The sequence below is a fragment of the Borostomias antarcticus genome (genome assembly GCF_949987555.1).
Source record: "Borostomias antarcticus genome assembly, chromosome: 1".
NCBI lineage: Eukaryota > Metazoa > Chordata > Actinopteri > Stomiiformes > Stomiidae > Borostomias > Borostomias antarcticus.
Window position 1 is genome coordinate 1,484,789 of NC_140234.1, and position 16,651 is coordinate 1,501,439.

The 16,651-nt window shown below is 44.8% G+C and overlaps 2 protein-coding genes across 2 annotated transcripts in view; one reads left to right on the forward strand and one right to left on the reverse strand.

Annotated features, from left to right (window-relative positions):
* gemin5 (gem (nuclear organelle) associated protein 5) overlaps positions 1-5,382 on the reverse strand; it is a 42,398-nt gene extending 37,016 nt beyond the window's left edge. Inside the window, exons 1-7 of the mRNA XM_084444836.1 lie at positions 5,230-5,382; positions 4,510-4,664; positions 3,810-3,991; positions 3,570-3,724; positions 2,955-3,056; positions 2,658-2,790; positions 1,041-1,206 (exon numbers count right to left, since the gene is read on the reverse strand). Coding sequence (XP_084300962.1) covers positions 1,041-1,206; positions 2,658-2,790; positions 2,955-3,056; positions 3,570-3,724; positions 3,810-3,991; positions 4,510-4,664; positions 5,230-5,371 — 1,035 coding nt within the window. The 5' untranslated portion in view covers positions 5,372-5,382. The remainder of the gene's footprint in view (positions 1-1,040; positions 1,207-2,657; positions 2,791-2,954; positions 3,057-3,569; positions 3,725-3,809; positions 3,992-4,509; positions 4,665-5,229) is intronic.
* A 348-nt stretch (positions 5,383-5,730) lies between these two features.
* mrpl22 (mitochondrial ribosomal protein L22) lies at positions 5,731-11,041 on the forward strand (the record flags this gene model as incomplete). The annotated part of the gene is made up of 7 exons (XM_084444847.1): positions 5,731-5,755; positions 5,859-5,901; positions 6,420-6,552; positions 7,157-7,222; positions 9,302-9,379; positions 9,675-9,744; positions 10,803-11,041. The coding sequence occupies 7 exons, from the start codon at positions 5,731-5,733 to the stop codon at positions 11,009-11,011; spliced, it is 624 nt and encodes a 207-aa protein (XP_084300973.1). The 3' UTR covers positions 11,012-11,041.
* Positions 11,042-16,651: the final 5,610 nt, after the last annotated feature.

Here is a 16,651-nt window from a genome sequence, read left to right on the forward strand (position 1 = left end):
CAAAACGCTGCCACACTTCACTAGTTACCCCCCCACCCCCCCCGCCCTAACGGTGCGTTCGTTTGTGGTCGGAGGTGGCAAAATACCTACCTCTGACCTGTGTGCATTCAGGCTATATACCATTATATCACAGTTACCTAGTTATATCTATATACCATTATATCACAGTTACCTAGTTATATCTATATACCATTATATCACAGTTACCTAGTTATATCTATATACCATTATATCACAGTTACCTAGTTATATCTAGTGCATTCGAGCAACTGGGGGCTGAGAAACATGTCCGAATTCACGACGAGGAAGTGTGAGTTCATGCGGTGTTTTATTTAATCATTCCTAGTAGCAAGTCGCAATTTGCCACCTCCCAGTTAGAAACGAACGCACCGTAACCCCTAACAGCAGGCACGTGTGTGGATGCTGGTTTGGGAGCGTGGTGGTGACGGGGGCGGGGCCTCTGAGCCGGTTTGGAAGCGTGGTGGTGACGGGGGCGGGGCCTCTGAGCCGGTTTGGGAGCGTGGTGGTGACGGGGGCGGGGCCTCTGAGCCGGTTTGGAAGCGTGGTGGTGACGGGGGCGGGGCCTCTGAGCCGGTTTGGGAGCGTGGTGGTGACGGGGGCGGGGCCTCTGAGCCGGTTTGGGAGCGTGGTGGTGACGGGGGCGGGGCCTCTGAGCCGGTTTGGAAGCGTGGTGGTGACGGGGGCGGGGCCTCTGAGCCGGTTTGGGAGCGTGGTGGTGACGGGGGCGGGGCCTCTGAGCCGGTTTGGGAGCGTGGTGGTGACGGGGGCGGGGCCTCTGAGCCGGTTTGGGAGCGTGGTGGTGACGGGGGCGGGGCCTCTGAGCCGGTTTGGGAGCGTGGTGGTGACGGGGGCGGGGCCTCTGAGCCGGTTTGGGAGCGTGGTGGTGACGGGGGCGGGGCCTCTGAGCCGGTTTGGGAGCGTGGTGGTGACGGGGGCGGGGCCTCTGAGCCGGTTTGGGAGCGTGGTGGTGACGGGGGCGGGGCCTCTGAGCCTCTCTCTCTCTCTCTCTCTCTCTCTACCTCTCGGTCCATGGAGGTGCTGATGAGCAGCTCTCTGTGGTCCTGCAGGCGCACTGAGCTCATGTTGAACACGATCCTGCTGTGGTTCTGCCCCTCGGACGACGCCCCCAACAGACTCCACCTCTGCTTCCCTGACCTGGTCAGGTCCCACAGCACCAGCTCACCCCTGGAACACACACACACACGCGCACGCGCACACACACGCGCACGCACACACACACACACACACGCACACACACACACGCACACGCACACACACACACAAGGCCACAGGAAAGTTAGCAGTCTAGGGACAGGACCAGTTCACCCCTGTAACGCACACACACAGACACACACACAGACACACACAGACACACACACACACACACACCGAACACACACACACGTATGTATGTAGGGAAACTGGTAGAGAGTTGCTCCATAAGAACGTAATTCTAAACGTGCGTCTCTTTAAATGTGTATCTCTCTCCAGTACAATATTTTATTAAATTGCATTTATGAAATAATTAATGATATAACAATTAATTGGAATAGGTTTAATATTCTAATTACGAGTCTGATGGGAAGTTGCATACTGGGTCACGCCTAACCAAGGTTTAACCAAGGTTTAGAAGAAATTTGGACACGTATTGACGGGTATTGTGTTAAATGTTCCAGAAGTCCAGGGTGAATTATACTTTTTTAATAGGTTTGGAACCATTGCTAATTGTATTATTGTGTAACCTGTGGGAACATATGATGAGACTACAAATTAGTGGGATTTAGGTGTTTTGTGACTTTGGCAAGAAGTTTTTTTCAAAGGTTGTATTTTTTTTTTTTTATTGTATTATTTGTTGTTGTTGTTGTATTTCTTATCTTTATCTTCTTTTATTGTGTTTTATCTTCAACCTTATTTTTCCTGCTTTGTTTATTTAATTTTACAATTTTAATAATTTTACATGTTAATTATCTGTTGTAAAGCACGTGGAGCTGCATTTATTTGTATGAAAGATGCTATAGAAATTAATTAATTAAATTAATAATAATGAATAAAATAAATGTTCCCAATTTTAATAATAATAGTATTATTACTGTTTAAATTGTTATTATTATTATTATTATAAACATGATCTTATTATAAACATGATCAGTGCCAGGCTCCAAATTCGATTTTCATGTCAGAGTCCCAAAAAAGATTAAAAATAATAATAATAATTTTATATATATATATATATATATATATATATATATGTTATTTTTTATGAATATTTTAGTTACAACCAAAATACCCGGAAATACCAGTAGTATCAGATTGTCTATTTAAACCAGTATGAATATTATTTCATATAAAAATGTAGCTATTGAATAACAAATTACGAATCATTCATTTGATCTGGCTCCGCGACACAGCACATCTAGGCTGATCACGCAAAAAATTAAAATACTCTTATAGCCTGGAAAAGATAAAAGCCGAAAAAAATTATTTCGACTTTTATTTGCATTTTGTGTAAAAAAAGAAATCAAGTATTATTGAATTATTTTGGTCAGTCATGCACGTCCCTAATGCTAATGATGTCTAAGTGAATAAAGTGAGTAGCAGCAGGTGCATGGGTTCATGTAAGCGCCGTGGTTCCCTACCCGAAGCAGCTGGACACCACCTGAGTGGGCTTCCCTTTGGGCCAGTGAACCGTGAGCCACAGCCGCTCTCTGACCCCAGGGTCAACCCCCGCACCCCTCCTCTTCAGGAAGGGCAGCTTCATCGTCATCACACCTGCGGGAGGAGGAAGAGGAGAGTGAAGGAGAGGAGGGGAGGAGGAAAGGAAAGGAAAAGGAGATCTTAAAGGAAGGTCTTCTCCGTCTCATCTCTCCGTAGAGTCATACGCTATAAGGATACGACGGTGAACGCAGATCGATAGCTGCGTTGGTTAGGCTGACCTTTGCCCTTTGCGGTGCTCCAAATCCTCACAGTCTGGTCTTTGCTCCCCGACGCCAGGTAGCAGCCCTTCTCTGCTGCCTCACTCTCCCCATTGGTGGTTTCTGAGGAAGAGAAGGCCATTATTACTGGGGAAACCACCTTTTATTTTATTTATTTAACCAATTATTTATTTTATTTATTTAGCCTTTATTTAACCAGGAAAGGTCCCATTGAGATTAAACATCTCTTTTTCAAGAGAGACCTGGCCAAGACGGGCAGCAGTGCAATCAAACACAGAAACTACAGAAAACACAGAGATGCAACAGTAATACAATTCACACATGTGACTTGGTGATTTGGCTATATGGCAATACGCTAGTTAAAAACATGAACATACTGTTAAATCCACCTCTAAAACCTTCAAAGTGGATTTAAAAACATGAACATACTGTTAAATCCACCTCTAAAACCTTCAAAGTGGATTTAAAAACATGAACATACTGTTAAATCCACCTCTAAAACCTTCATACCAATGGACTGGTAGTTTAGACATGTAGGGAAACTATCGAGCTAAAGCCCACAGGAATGGTTGAAGAGCCACCGCAGGACCGTAGGAGATCAGGGGTCCCGCCCACCTGTGATGTCATCAGGCCTGCTGCTGTACAGCGCCTCCTCATTGGCCACGGGAGCCCAGGCCAGGGCGTGGATCTCGTCGTCGTGGCCACGGAGACGATGCACCACCTCGCCCTTCTTGGCGACGTCAATCAGCACGATCATCCCATCTTTGTAGCTGGTGGAGAGAGAGAAGAAGAAACGTGACTCCATTTCTCGGAGGATTACCCGGATGGTCTCACTGCTCGAGGAGTGCGTCTTACCCGACAGCAACGTGGTTCCAGGTGTGAGGTGAGCACGACAGGGAGAAGATGTTCCTGGGCTCGGGGAAGAAGCTGGAGCTGTCCCCGGTGTTGAACCTGTAGCAGACCACGATGCCCTTCTCGTCCCCAGAGACCACCAGGTTCTTCTCCACCGGAGACCAGTGCAGGGCGGTGATGGTGCTCTGTGCAAGTAAACATGGAGTTGACTCAATACAGGGCTACTCACACCCATTAGGCTACACTTCCACATGAGCTCAGGACATCTAGCTGCCTGGTCGATCTCAAATCTCACTCTCAAACTATAATATCAACAGCACCGTTTATAAATAAAAATAACATAACCGTCGTGATAGTTTTGACCCTAGCATAGAAATGGACTAGATTAGATTAGATTAATAGATAGATAGATAGATAGATAGATAGATAGATAGATAGATAGATAGATAGATAGATAGATAGATAGATAGATAGGAGGAAATTTGGCTTTTTAACAGTGGAAAATTTACAGCGAGGTTGGAAAATGCACTAGATAGAGTAGTAAGCATAAAAAAGAGGTAGAACAAGGACTATATCCATATGTACAGCATGTGTACAGTATAGTATAGAATAGAAACAAATATGTACATAAAGACTAGCTAGATGAGATTGGTATCCATGTTCTCTGGAGGTGCCCAAGGATAGAGATTGGACTGTGACTCACCTGGTGGCCTTTGTGCTCCTTTAAGAAGACTTTCTCATCGGTGTCCCAGAATTTGACGGTCCCGTCATCAGAGGCGCTGGCGCAAAGGTGACTCTGTCCCCCATGGTGACAGAAAGACAGGCCAGATACTCTCTCTCTGTGGCCAACCAACTCCCCTGAAATCAGGGTAAAAACAATGAATAGTCTGATACCAAACACTTCACTGCCGCTTAAGACTTTGATTAGGTCGACAAAGCTAAGTAAAAGGCAAGGCAAGGCAAGGCAAGTTTATTTATATAGCACATTTCAGCCACAGGGTAATTCAAGGTGCTTTACATGAGACATTAAAAGCCTTAAAACAAAAAGCAAGACATTATAGACATTTAAAACAAAAAGCAGGACAAATAGAATACAGGAATAAAAGTCACAGTGCAGTATACTGATAAACATAGCTCCTCTTAGAAAGCAGTGGCAAAAAGAAAAGTAATGTTAAGTAAAACGATTTTGCTGGCTTAGTGAGTTGTTTAGTAGTAGTTAGCCATCTACTTACTATGTTTAACCTTTTATTGTTGTTATTGTCACACATAGTCCTGTATGTTTTATTGTAATTGTAACTTAGTGTAACGAGTGCTGAATGATTGTGAACAGGTCACACTTGAAAATGAGTCCTCTGAACTCAACGTTTTTTTATTTTTACCTGTATAAATAAAAGGTTAAATACAATAAAAAACATAAACTTACCGACAACCGCACAGGACGATGCTGTAACATCCACTAAGTAAATGGTGTTTTTGGCTCCAAACCCTAATATACCTTTGTCATTCGTGTCACTGCATCTTGAGCAGTACCAGTTCGGAGAGGCTGGGAGGAGTCTTTCGTGCATGATAAGTATTAATGAGATTTATATGAATATAATTGAGATAATCTAAAGCAAAGTGACCACATGCACAGTTCTCATGCTGCTTCATAAACAGAATGATCACCGTATGGTTGAGTGTAGTGTCGTAAAACGACTACGGAACGTGATGAGGGACAAATTGTACCAGTTTGCTGTGATTTTTTGTGAATATTTGACGTCAAATTAAAAATATTTTTTCAATCTGTCGCAGTCGTTTTGTTTAAGGGTGGGTTTATATCAATATTCTCTAGTTTAAAAGGCATCATGCGATAAAGCGAAAGTTTTCGCGTTTCAACACCCTGTCGTAAAGCAAAACGCGTGAACGTCGCAAAACACGCATCATCATGGCTGCCTCCACAGTGACAGGAGGTAAATCGGACTTTTCTTGTTGAAATGTCATCAATTTCACTCTCTACTTTTTTATAAAGTACATGTTGATTATAATCGGATTATGTTTGTTTCATTTTCATAGGGTTTACATTCCTTAGGATTGTCGCTGGGCAAATCCATTCAAGGTGAGGTCTATTATTATTATCTAACTAGTCGCTTCACTGTAGCATTTTTTATTTATTTAACCTTTATTTATACAGGTAAAAAAACACGTTGAGTTCAGAGGACTCATTTTCAAGTGTGACCTGTTCACAATCATTCAGCACTCGTTACACTAAGTTACACACAACAGGACAGAATTACAATAAAACATACAGGACTATGTGTAACAATAACAACAATAAAAGTGGGAAGTCTAAAAGTGCAAAGTGCATGGGGGATGAGAACAGGGGAGAGTTATCTTGGAGTGCAAGAACATGACATTGGCACACTCACTAAATCAGGCAATAGTCGCTTAAACCTTGTGAGAGAGATCAAATTGGACAACTTAAAACTCAGCTGTAAGGAGTTCCAAGAGGAAGGGGCTGCATATGAGAATGCTCTTTTTGTATAGATGAGTAATTGCTATGATGCTCTGTCAATTCTATCTGTGTATAGATGAGTTTTGATATGATGCTTGATTCGCTCCCCTGCATCCTTGTAGGCTGCTTGCCTTTGGAGGACCCCAGCTTTCAAGTCTTCACACCAGCGCCGCGCTGGACGTCAACAAGAACTGGGACAGGAACAATCTTAAATTGTACCCCCCTCAACTCCCCGATGAGCCGCGGAGAGCCGCAGTGAGCAATGAAAGATTTAATAGATGAATGATTCATTATTCACTGTACACCTTCCATCAAAGGGGGAGTTTTGTCCTCGCATCATTGAGAAGATGTCAGCTGTGCCACCGTTTTAAAGACTCCAATCATGCATTACACTTAGGGCTGGGTTTAAAAAATCGATTAATCGATTCTGAATCATTTGTTGAATTTATGGATCCTAAAATCGATCTTTTATTTAATGAATGAATGAATAAATGAAGGAATGAATAGTTCATTAATTCATTCAATGATTCATTCATTCATTCATTTTTGGAAATCAGTATCGATACCCAGCCCTAATATTGATGTGTTGCATAACTTGGGAGTCATGTAATTAAGGTTACAGCAAAAAAAAAAAAAAAACAGGTTTAAGTAACACTAACCGAATCGATATTGAATCGAATCGAATTGAATCGTGATAATCGATTCTGAACCTTTTGAATCGGAATCGAATCGATTCTTGAAATTGGACTCGATACCCAGCCCTAATTACACTGCATGACATTGAATGTTGTTTGGAGGTGAAGTGTACTGGAACAGACATTGCGTAGTGAATCAGTCCTGGTCTGTCTGTCTCTTTCAGGAGGTGCACCACAGCAGGAGGCAGATCAAGTACAGCAAGGATAAGATGTGGTATCTGGCCAAAATGGTGAGAGAAACACTCAATATAACCTTGCAGTCTTTGAGTAGGAATATTGAAAGACAGTAGTAGGACATGCAGTTGCTAAGCTGGATCATGTTTTCATTTCAAGCTGACTCACGCCAGATGGCTTCTTTCACACAACCATCTGGGAACGCTTCATTGGAAAACTGTTTGGGAAAGGGCAGACACTTTCAAAACTACTCAGCAGGTGATTGGATGAGCCATCTGTCTATCACCATCCATCACTGGTAGTCAGATTCTTATAGAAGCCAGCCGACAGAAGAGCAAAAACATATTTACAGCAGAGAAAAGCCATCAGTGTCGTTCTTTGCTTTTCTTTCAATGAAGAAATACTCTCCAGTTCAGATATAACTGCTATACCAGCATCTACACTAACATTACATTACATTACTGTCATTTAACAGATGCTTTTATCCAAAGCGACTAACAATAATTGCATTTAAAAAGCCAATGTACTACTACTTGCCAGAACTCACAAGTGCATCTTCTTTCTAAAACAAGTGACTAAGAGCATAATCTACTGAAGGCAAAGTGCAAGAATAGCAATCTTAAATACAATAGGTGCTTAAGAGGGAGGATTGTTGTAGTACTTCTTGAAGAGATGAGTTTTGAGCCTGTGATGAAAGATGGGCAGCGACTCTGCTGTCCTGACGTCAGTGGGCAGCTCATTCCACCACTGCGGGGCCAGGACAGAGAAGAGCCATGACCGTGGGGTCAGGACAGAGAAGAGCTGTGACTGTCGATCGACCGCAGGGGCCTCGGAGTGACGGGGCAACCAGTCGCCCTGAGGTAGCAGAGCGTAGCGGTCGGGAGGGGGTGTAGGGTTTGACCATGGCCTGGAGGTAGGAGGGGGCTGTTCCTTTCATTGCCCTGTAGGTTAGCGCCAGAGTTTTAAACTGGATGCGAGCCGCTACAGGGAGCCAGTGTAGGGAACGGAGGAGGGAAGTTGTGTGGGAGAACTTGGGGTGGTTGAACACCAGGCGAGCAGCAGCTTTCTGGACAAGTTCCAGAGGTTTAATGGCTGACGCTGGGGCCCCAGCGAGGAGGGAGTTGCAGTAGTCCAGGCGGGAGATGACCAGGGCCTGGATGAGCACCTGCACCGTTTCATCAGTGAGGAAAGGGCAAATCCTCCTGATGTTGTAGTTGTTGTAACCATTGTTGTTTTGGAGCAAACAGTTGCTTCTTACTGTCGTCACATCTAAACCCGCCCGGCGTAGCTGCTAGTATTTCTTCATAGAATGCTGATTGGCCTATCGTTTTCTGATCATGCACAAACTAATCTCTATAGAGCTTTGCCAGACTGATGTGCGGAGTGAAACAAAGTGAACAGGCGAGATCGGGATGCTCTCACAAGGCAAGGTTTTCATGGTGTCATAATGTTGTTCATTACAAGTCCGGCTGCTTCATCCTGTTGATTTGCGTTTCTGTGCTCATGCCCCACATCAGGAGAACAGAATTGCAGCCTAGTTTGTTGATTTCCAACTCTCTTGGACATGTGCATGTTCAGTGTCAGGTTATTTAATGCTGTCATGCTCTTAAGCCCAGAGCATGATGGGAAGCAGCAGGTAACAGTCAGATGAATGTTAGCGACAGTGAAAAAAATTGCGAAGCAACACAGATTCAGGATTCGAGACCAGGCTGACTCACACTGGGGCTTCTGGGTCACACCGGGGCTTCTGGGTCACACCGGGGCTTCTGGGTCACACCGGGGCTTCTGGGTCACACTGAGGCTTCTGGGTCACACCGGGGCTTCTGGGTCACACCGGAGCTTCTGGGTCACACCGGGGCTTCTGGGTGACACCGGGGCTTCTGGGTCACACCGGGGCTTCTGGGTCACACTGGGGCTTCTGGGTCACACCAGGACTTCTGGGTCACACCGGGGCTTCTGGGTCACACCAGGGCTTCTGGGTCACACCGGGGCTTCTGGGTGACACCGGGGCTTCTGGGTCACACCGGGGCTTCTGGGTCACACCGGATCTTGAAGTGTGTGTGTTGCGCTCTGCGTTTTGGTTGTGTGTAGAGTGCATGTTCTGCTCTCTCATGCTGTAACCCTCCCAACAACAGATCAGAGGGATGAGCATCGACCAGGCGATCGCTCAGCTAGAATTCAACGACAAGAAAGGGGCCAAGATAATGAGAGAGGTGAGTGTCCCATCATGTCTGATACTTGCAAACCTTACAACGTTCATTCTCACAGACATGCACTGGACTCGCAGGGCAAGGATATTAGCCTGAAAAACACTGTCTAGACTAAATGCATTATTAATTTCTCCACCGAGAAACCACTTCTTGGTTCTAGGCTACTCGTGGTGTCAGAGTTCATAGGGAGAGAGTGGAGATTTGCGCTGGCTAAGCATGCAAATGAAGCACTGTCGTTGTAGCAGAAGCAGCGTTTGACCTTGGTCAGAACATGTCGTGGTGTCGTCTCGTCCTCCAGGTCCTGTTGGAAGCCCAGGAGATGGCAGTGAAGAACCACAATGTGGAATACAAGTCCAATCTGTATGTGGGTAGGTGTCAACTGTTTTATATCTCCTTAAAACGTTCTTGAAAGTTTATTTTCTTCAAGAATCACTGCACATTTAAAGCCATCAGGCAGTCAGCAGGCTGGAAACAGGCCGTCTGAGACTCGGCCTCCAGCTCCCATCTTGGAAGGTCTCGTCTGGGCCAGTGATGTGGGCGTTCTTTCTTTTGATAAACAATGAAATAGATGATGCATGATTTATATAAAAGTCACGCAGAGGTTATTATTCAGAAAAACAAATACAGACTCGGTTGCTTTGCTCTGAGGCGGTTTGACACTGAATTGCAATTCTCTAAATCGAAAATGTCATTCTTGTCTCTCTTTGATATTCCCACTCTCCATATGTCTCCACCTCTTTCCATGGCTCCATCGGGCTGTCCCCACCTCCCTCTGCTGTCTCTCTCTGTCTGTCTGTCCTCTGTCTGTCTGTCTGTCTGTCCGTCTGTCTGTCTCTCCTCTGTCTGTCTGTCTCTCCTCTGTCCATCTGTCTGTCTGTCCGTCTCTCCTCTGTCTGTCTGTCTCTCCTCTGTCCATCTGTCTGTCTGTCCGTCTGTCTGTCTGTCTGTCTCTCCTCTGTCTGTCTCTCCACTGTCCATCTGTCTGTCTGTCTGTCTCTCCTCTGTCCATCTGTCTGTCTGTCTGTCTCTCCTCTGTCTGTCTCTCCACTGTCCATCTGTCTGTCTGTCTGTCTCTCCTCTGTCCATCTGTCTGTCTGTCTCTCCTCTGTCTGTCTCTCCACTGTCCGTCTGTCTGTCTGTCCGTCTGTCTCTCCTCTGTCTGTCCGTCTGTCTGTCTGTCTCTCCTCTGTCTGTCTCTCCACTGTCCATCTGTCTGTCTGTCCTTCTGTCTGTCTGTCTCTCCTCTGTCCATCTGTCTGTCTGTCCGTCTGTCTGTCTCTCCTCTGTCTGTCTGTCTCTCCACTGTCCATCTGTCTCTGTACATCTCTCTCCCTCTCTCCCTCCCTCCCTCCCTCCCTCCCTCCCTCTCTCTCTCTCTCTCTCTCTCCCTCCCTCTCTCTCTCCCTCCCTCCCTCCCTCCCTCCAGCGGAATCCTTCTCTAACAAGGGGAAGTACCTGAAGAGGATCCGTTACCATGGTAAAGGGATGTTCGGTATCATGGATAAGGTGCACTGCCATTACTTCGTCAAGCTAGTGGAAGGTGTTCCGCCTGCCGTGGTGGAGAAGACGGGCTTCGACCAGGCCAAGGAGTACGTAGAACAACTGAGGAACCGCACCATCATCCACAGCCTATAGTCCAACGGCTCCACTCTGTCTGTCTGCGTGTGTGTGATTTAATATTTGTTAATAAAAATTATTATTGTGTCATAATTACATTTGTTGTATGCATTTGTGTGTACTGTAGAGTGGTTGTTTGTAGACTACACATGTTTGATGGTGATTCAAAATCACAAGATATTGAGTTCGGCAGTAATCAGTAGTATGTCATGGTATGCCTCTATGGCTTGGTAAGTTAATTTGTCTTAGTCAAACTTTTCAGCTCACTCTTAGTCAAAACTCTTCAGCTCACTATGGTAGCTATGGCAACACAAGCTAAACTCGGTGTCTGCTCTGAACATCCAGGCATGTAGATGTTTGTAGGAGTGTGACTGTGTGATATATTAATCGTGAGTGGTGTGACCCATGTGACGCAGAGGAAATTGTAATCGGAATTAAATCCTTGTCGGGACAGGAAGCACATTACCACGGATGAATTCACATTTCCTGTACGCCTCTTCCAACCGCTCGGAAAACCCGCAAGTCAGACCCCCAGCTGCTGCATAGTCCTCTGTGATAGGTTAATGACAACAGTTGTCATGCAACACTTGCATAATGTATCTTTAATGAAAGCAATTTCAATCATCAGAGAAAAAAAAAACCTAAGTCGTTTGAATTGCCCAAATGGAAGTGTCCGACTTGAAAGAATTCCGGAGATTGTTCCATAGGAAAGGTGCAAAATAACTAAAATCAGGATGTCCCATTTCTGAAGTGACCAAAGGGACCTGGAGCTTGTGCTGCCTGCGGTCAGACCAGACAGGCCTACCGGACCCAGGTTCATGGAGGGGCCACAGAGCTCAGGTGGCCCTTTGCATTACTCATTCATGTCAATAACGGAGCCCCAAAAGTCCTGCTGAACCAGGCCAGGTCCAGCCTGGCTTATGTGCGAGGCTGGCTTGTTTCTGTTCAGGACTGGTAGGACGGAAGCTAGTCATGCCACTGAAATAGCTGTGAATTGAAATGACATGAAATAATGTCTGATGAATTAAGATGGGTCTTGTCACCTGGACACATCAGTTCCAATGCTAATCAAGCACAATGAGAGCGGGATAGCCAGTTAGCTCATGAGCTCACAACAACGAGCAGCAGCTTCCATAACATTAATGGTAGCGGTCAGTGGCTAAAGCAGTTAGACTGATGATTCCTGTAACGTTAGCTTTTTTGCTGCAATTGGCTCAACTTCTGTTTCTGGACAAAGGTAAGGGATAAACCCAGATAACACAAGGCTAGCGGACCTACAGTGGGTCCCCGATGGACGAGCTGGCGGACCTTCGGCCGAATCCGCTGGTGGGTTCCTGGCCATTTACGCATCGAAAGGTAAGTGGACCTCTGGCAAATTATTAGTGTCAGGGTCAGCGGTCCGCTAGTAATCTGAAATGCTCCCACTATTTCTCCACCACCCTTCCACCGGTAGTTTATTGTCTATATCCTAGGTCCATTAACCCTAGGCTTATGGATTTCTATTGATAAATTAACTTACTCTGTACATTTTGTGGGTAACCCTTCCTTTCATAGTCCCCCAATTACTAAACTAAACTAAACTGGTAAATACATGCAAACTATAGCCTAATATATAATAGGTAATTACTGAGACACCTATACTGTAGGTATCATTTCAAAACAGGAGTATTTCAAATGTTCAATTACTGCACATAAATTCAATAACTGACATAGCACCACCAGATAACCACATTTTTACATAGCTTCTATAACATCCAGTGACAAACACAAATCACAATGCTCATATTTATTAAAATGCTTTGAATTATATTAATTATAACTGGATCCACTCAGGAATCTGGGAGTGGGACCGAGAACAGGAGGAGCAGAAAACAAAACAGAGTTGCATACACAGAGAAGCATAACGGCACAAGTCTAGTATATCAACGGGACTTGTAATTGGTCACTTAATTGGTCACACAGTTTCTGCAATCAGTTTGACACAGTTAATTCATCTGCAAAACAGACTGTACATTTCCTTGAAAAAATGTAAAAAAAAAACAAAACTTTTTGTTCCCATGGGATCTTTCCCGTCCGTCTGTAAAAAGAGGGCAGAGAGGAGAGGAAGAAAGGTTGTGGTTTAAGTTAGGAATCAAACAGGTTCGTCCTCAACCGGGGATCGAACACCTGAGTCGGACCCTTAATCGAATACACTACAGAGAAATTTGAAAGTGTGGGATGTCATAGTGTATTTATTTTGATGTGCTGGGACTACTGCCTCTTGTGGTGCCAACATAGACATGCAGGTCAACATTCAACGGAGTAAGGGAGAGAGTGAGGGAGGGAGTGACAACCTGACAAACGCTATCAATGGTGCGCTGGCTTACAGCCACACACAAAAAGCTGGTCCGATATAGAAGTGGACGGCAAACGGCGCTGAGCGGCACCATTCGACAACATGTCGAAGTGTCCTTGAGCAAGACACCTAACCCCAAATTGCTCCCAATGAGCAGGTTAGCACCTTGCATGGCAGCTACCGCCATTGGTGTGTGAATGTGTGTGTGAATGGGTGAATGAGAGGCCATTGTAAAGCGCTTTGAGTGCCGCTAAGGTGGAAAAGCGCTATATAAGTGCAGTCCATTTACCATTCATCTAAAAACATACAGATGAGTGAATGTGAAGGAGTGTGACCGCCACGGGTGGGGGGAGGGACCACCGGAGCTCACCCCCCTCGACGAACGACTCTAGGGCATCATGGGGGATTCCCTCCTGAGTGGAGCTGTGTGGGAGAAGGAGGGGGACACGGATATGAAGTCATTCACATCAGTATTTGAATTATAGTGATTGCTTTGAGCACATGGCCTACGCTGTCCACATGATTATTTATGAGAATTAATAAATTAAGGAGTTATTTCCAGGCAGAGTTGGTTGATGCTGCCAGGGAAAGGGATGTCTGGGGCCCCCTGCTGGAACTGCTGCCTCCAAAACCCGAGCCCGGATAAGCGGATGAAGATGGATGGATGGATGGAATTATTTATGAGAATATATAAATTAAGGAATTATTTCTGAGAGTAACTAAATGAATCAATTGTTTAGCGATGACAGATCAAATTGATTATGATTCCCGGTTGGACTGTGCATTTTTGCAATATAGGATATATTTATTGTTCACAATGGTGTCACTTTCAGAGCTTTATTCGGGTTTCACCTTTCTGCCATTAGGATCGCAGTTTCTCATTTGGCCTGAAATGTGCGTACGCATGGGTCAGAGTGTGCTTGGAGGTGAGCACATTCTCCGCCATTCTCCCGTCAAGTTTGTTTTTTATAAATCCTGAAGTTTGCTCAGGAATGGCGTACGCATTCTTTTGTGCGTACAAGAGCTTTATAAATGAGGCCCCTGAGCTCTTGTTCCCATACTTTATTCCCTGTCTCCAGTGAAAAGAAAACATTGTTTGCTTGAAAGTTCTGTTTGAACACCTTTGCTGTGAACTGCAAAATGGCGTCCAGTCCTGCCAAGAAACCGGCCAAAGTAAAGGGCAGTACGGAACCATCCAGAGTGACAGTTGAGGAAATAAAGGACATTATAGAAACTATATGGAAGAAACTAAATTTGATCAAGGTGAAGGATGAAATTCTGGAAATATCATATCACGGCAGAGCCGGATGGGGGGTGGCCTTTAGCCAACATAAAAAGGCCTGGGGAAATCCACTCGTTTGCAGATTCACACGAACGCTTACAGTGTAGGCCTACCATCATCCTCGGCCAGATTAGAAGGCTGAGAAAAAACAATAAAGGATTTAGAGGGAAAAATGAAAAGCATCGAGGAGAGAAGACCTGGCTTAAAGTAAGAGTGGGAGAGGCTGAAAAATGGTTATCCAACCGAATGACGGATGCCTTGGGTTTAGTTAATGAGATTTCTCATATGCGGTCGGCCGTGATCGAGAACCGAATGGGGTTAGACGTTCTCTTTGCAGGTAAGGGGGGATTATGTAAGGTTCTCAACCCAACTTGTTTGTACATCCCTGACAATCAGGAACCACTTCAGACACAGATAGACCAGATCAGGGCTATGACGGATTTTCTACACATAAGGGACACATAAGGGACACATAAGGGACACATAAGGGACATCTATCATGTGGGAAATTTGGTTGAATGGTTGAATGGGAATCCGGGGGGCATCGTCGCCATAGCAACCGTACTACATAGAACAACCCAACGGCTGGAGAGTTTTGTTTTCTACTTGTTTTAAAGTAGAATTGCAGTAAAGCTTAAATATTAAGGCTGTGTGTCCACCAATGAGCTGTATGTAGCTGAACAGCGCCAAGCTTACAGCTGCGTAGAGAACACTAGAGCTGGAGTCTAGAGCTGGCTAGGCTACCGATGTTTTACAGCTAGCTACGTTAGCAACGAGTGTCGTGTTTTTGCAGACTGCAGATTAACTAGCCAGGTTAAGATAGCTAGCTAATGTTAGCTGGTGCTAACGTTCGCTGTCTCTGCGGTTTTGCCAAAACCTGACCGTGTCATTGTCAGAACAGCTGTTTACAGCCTGCACTCTAGCCCAAAAAGTTCAACTTTTTTTAACTGCAAAAAAGCCTAGAGCTCATGGCGCTGTAGCGCTTAAAAGCGCTTGAACACAGCTCTCATCTCTATAGGAGTAGGGTGTATCCGCAGAGCCACAGAGCAGGCTCTACAGCTTGATGTGGGTCTACAGCTCGATGTGGGGTCTACAGCTTGATGTGGCTAGTGCGCATGACCGAATTTGGGTTGCCAGGTTCTGTTAAATAAGAACCACATGCGGTATTATATTGTTTTGATTGTGAACATTCCATGAAATGGTCTAATACAGGCATTCCCAAACTGTGAGGCGGGCCTCCCCTGGGGGGCCCCAAAGAAATTCAGGGGAGGCGCAGAGGGATGGTAAGAAAAAAAAGAGGAAAAACATGTTTTTTTATTTTTTAAATGTCTGTTTTTTATGAATGAAAGGTGATTTTAAAGGTCAGAAGATCGAAATAAATGATGGGAGAGATGTATACTAAATTTGTGGATAGTGCAGAGAGAGCCTCCCCCCGCAGGCATGAATGTATTGTGCGAAAACGTCATAACGTTAACTAGCAGCAGGTGCCACCGAGCTAACTTAGCTGTGTAACATTATGGGCTAGCTAACGCTGCCTTGCAAAATGGACAAATGTGTGGGGTGGGGGCACGGATGTGTCACTGTTTTCAGAGGGGAGGCCCACATTGATGGAGTTTGGGAACCCATGGTCTAATAGTGTAGACAACAACAATAATAATAATCAGGTTGCCAGATTCTGTTAAAGAAAAACAACATATATGGTGTTATTATTTTGATTATGAACATTCCATGAAATGGTGTAATAGTGTAGACAACAATAATAATAATAATACCTATTATATATCTATATTACTTTTCTATATGGGGTGGTACGTACACAGATGAGATTTGTGGTAGAGTTATAACTATTGCTATTGGGTTCTAGGTACTATATAGAAATGCAAGGGTTTGTACAGAACACCATTTACAGCACGTTTTTAAATAGCAGTGATTTACAGGTGATTTCCAGTGTATAGAATTCTGTGCATAGTGTACAGTTGTGGTGGGTTATGTACAAACTATAAATACTCAGTGAATTATTTAACATCGATCATAAAAATAA